This window comes from Apis dorsata, unplaced genomic scaffold, assembly GCF_000469605.1.
Source record: "Apis dorsata unplaced genomic scaffold, Apis dorsata 1.3 scaffold_60, whole genome shotgun sequence".
Classification (NCBI taxonomy): domain Eukaryota; kingdom Metazoa; phylum Arthropoda; class Insecta; order Hymenoptera; family Apidae; genus Apis; species Apis dorsata.
Genome location: NW_006263360.1, coordinates 273,570 through 276,612, shown reverse-complemented (window position 1 = coordinate 276,612; position 3,043 = coordinate 273,570). Strand labels below are relative to the sequence as shown.

The 3,043-nt window shown below is 36.8% G+C and overlaps 1 protein-coding gene and 1 long non-coding RNA gene across 2 annotated transcripts in view; one reads left to right on the top strand and one right to left on the bottom strand.

The window, feature by feature from the left end:
- LOC116186836 (helicase SWR1) overlaps positions 1–1,426 on the top strand; it is a 7,145-nt gene extending 5,719 nt beyond the window's left edge. The window contains exons 3-5 of the mRNA XM_031515282.1: positions 6–109; positions 189–308; positions 785–1,426. Of these exons, the coding sequence (XP_031371142.1) occupies positions 6–109; positions 189–308; positions 785–953 (393 nt within the window). The 3' untranslated portion in view covers positions 954–1,426. The remainder of the gene's footprint in view (positions 1–5; positions 110–188; positions 309–784) is intronic.
- A 1,316-nt stretch (positions 1,427–2,742) lies between these two features.
- Positions 2,743–3,037, bottom strand: LOC116186839. The gene is made up of 2 exons (XR_004151898.1): positions 2,923–3,037; positions 2,743–2,831 (listed from the first exon to the last, which is right to left on the bottom strand). It is a non-coding gene; the product is annotated as an uncharacterized LOC116186839 (long non-coding RNA).
- Positions 3,038–3,043: the final 6 nt, after the last annotated feature.

The window sequence follows — 3,043 nt, the reverse complement described above, 5'->3', positions numbered from 1 at the left end:
CCGAGGAGGAGGAGGAGGAGGAGCTCGAGGATAACCAAGAGCAAGAAGAGGCGCCGACCACGACCACCGAATCTTCCAAGAAAGTTCGAGGTGGAGTCAGACCTTTCAGGTAATTGCGCCATTTCTTTCGTTGCCTCGAATCTTATTGATCGGCAATATGATTCCTTCGAAACGTTTTACGATTTAAGGTCGAATCAAGATTTGTTGGACGCGTTGAAGAGAAGAAGAGCTCAAGCGGGACCCACCACCTCTCATCGGGATACCTCTGCAACCCAAACTGCCACCGAATCGACGACACCTAAATCCAAGTAACGAATTCCATCTTCTTTCCTTTTTTCTTTTTTTTTTTTTACTAGATTTAAATATTTTTTTTTGAAACGAATTCCATCTTTCTTCCTTTTTTCTTTTTTTTTAGTAGATTTAAATATTTTTTTTTTAAACGAATTCCATCTTTCCTTTTTTCTTTTTTTTAGATTTAAATATTTTTTTTTAAACGAATTCCATCTTCCTTCCTTTTTTCTTTTTTTTTAATAGATTTATATATTTTTTTTTTAAACGAATTCCATCTTTCCTTTTTTCTTTTTTTTTAGTAGATTTAAATTTTTTTTTGAAACGAATTCCATCTTCCTTCCTTTTTTCTTTTTTTTCAGTAGATTTAAATATTTTTTTTTTAGTATGAAAGATATTTTATTTGTTTAATGTTCATATTTTTAGAAATAAGGAATGAATATGAATTTAATTCTCATCGATATTTCAATGTCGATAAAAATATGTTCTATTTCAGAGCGACCACGCACAGCCGCAACAAAAGTAACGGCGCCACAAGCGAGACGAAATCGACGGGGCGCGGCAGGTTTGGAGGGACGAGGGGAAGCAAACCTTTACAAGAGGAGGTGGAGGAGACTCAGCGAGAAGAGGTTCAAGTGAAACCGAAACCGTATCGCAGAGGTTAAATCGAATCGCTGGGAAGATCGCGGATTTTCCAGCTTTGTTCGACTAACGCGGGATGAAATTTAAATTTAAAATTAAAATCCAATCACAGCGATCGACCACGTTCTCTCGTCGAAAACTCGATGAAAATTTACTTTTAGACGTATACAATACTTGCGAGTTTCAAAATTCATTCTCTCTCTCTTCTCTCTTTTTTCTCTCTTTCTCTCTCTCTCTCTCTCTCTCTCTCTCTCTTGTATATCGAATCTCCTAGCGTTTAAAAAGAAAAAAAATTGAAACATGACGAAAAGAGTGTGACAAATGCGTGGACAAACCTGTAACTATCAGTTTTGTAATATCTATGTTTGCGCATTAATGGAGAAAGTACATTCGAAATGACATGTATATATATATAGAAGAAGGCTGCCATTCACCGAATACTCAAGGTACTTACTGTATAAATGTAAATTAATACAATAAAAATTCTAAAAAACACGCACACAATAGTTTAAAAAGAGATAAAAAAGGAAAAAAGAAAAGTACGCACACAAATAGCGAGAATAGAATATATTTCCACTAACGGGAAAAATAAGAATTTTCGAGATCTTGCTCGTGGGTGTATCCCTGATAGCTAAAGGCTTTTAACCTTGACGAATCTACGAGTATCGTTCGCGACGATCTTTATCTCTGTAAGTGACTTTTCTTCGTCTTATTTACATACGCACGATTGTGTGGGATGTATGCAGGAGAAATTCCAACGGGCATGTTTGGAATGTCGAGGGCGTGCTCCATCTGCACTCTCGCACTTCTCATCTTTTATACATCTCGCGCTTTAACGCGTGTACACACCACTCCTAAGGAAAAAAGAACACTTCGAAACATCCCCATCATCCTTACAAACTTATATGTTATATTCTCCTTTAATGCTTCCAATTCCCTCCGTATTCTTCTTTTTTCTTTTTTTTCTTTTTTTTTTCTTTTTTTACCTGTAAAAAAAAAAAGGAACGGAGGATAGACGAAGGCGATTTTACCGATCATTTCACCTCGTTCACAAAGAGAACGAGGAATGGGAGAGAAGAATAGAATATGCAGGTTGAATAGGGGATATGAAAGAAGGGGAGGAAGAGAGGAGAGGGCGAAAGGCGGACTCGACGAGGCCCTCTCCTGCATAGAGAGGTATACACGAAAGTGAGAGGCGGTATCTCGTCGGCCTTGAGGCCTTCGCGAGAAGCATTTCACTCGCAAAGACCATCCGTGTCGCGTCACCACCGGCCTGATAACAGGAGGAGGACGATTCAGGAGAGGCGAACGCGAGAAATCGAGAAAGGTAGACGAGATGATCGAAGAAATTAATTTTTTCCCCTTTCGACCAAACAGGTTATTGCTTTTTGTTCATTTTACGACTGTACGTACGATTATGCGAAGAGTAATAATACTAGCAATCGAATCGATGGCATTTAATTAAGAATCGGTGAATGATAGATGTCTTTATTCACCGGTAATCCTTGACAGGGTCTACATTCCGCAGTGAATTTCCCGTTTCACTCGACCTCTGTCACGGCACACGACCGCTGTAGGCAAATGACGATCGATTCGATTATCACAATGTTTTTCCAGTGTTTTTCTTTTTTTTCTTTAGGAATATTTTCTTAATAAAGAGATTCTCTTTAATAATAAGAGAAAATAGATATATTTTATTCCTGGACTAATTGTGCGTACAAGATGAAAATATTATTGAAGTTTATTAAAAATCTGTAATCACAACGAACTTTTAATATTTTTTTCAATCCGTCACAATCCGTAAATCATTTCTATTTATTTTAAAATTTTCTATAATTATAAATCATTGATGTAAAGTATATGAAACTGGTGACCTCTCGAAAATCCTAAATTCATCACATCTAACAAACAAAGATGATGATTTTTCACTATTATTATTATATATATATATTTATATATATAATCGACATATTATAAGATTGGATACATTACACGTTTATGTACGTGACCCGTGAGCCTACATCGCGCATTGCAAGTGACTTTTAAAAGTGCATCTCGCGTTGGATGTGTTCGTGATTCGTGGCCGGAGACGACCAGTTCTACGTTGACCTTT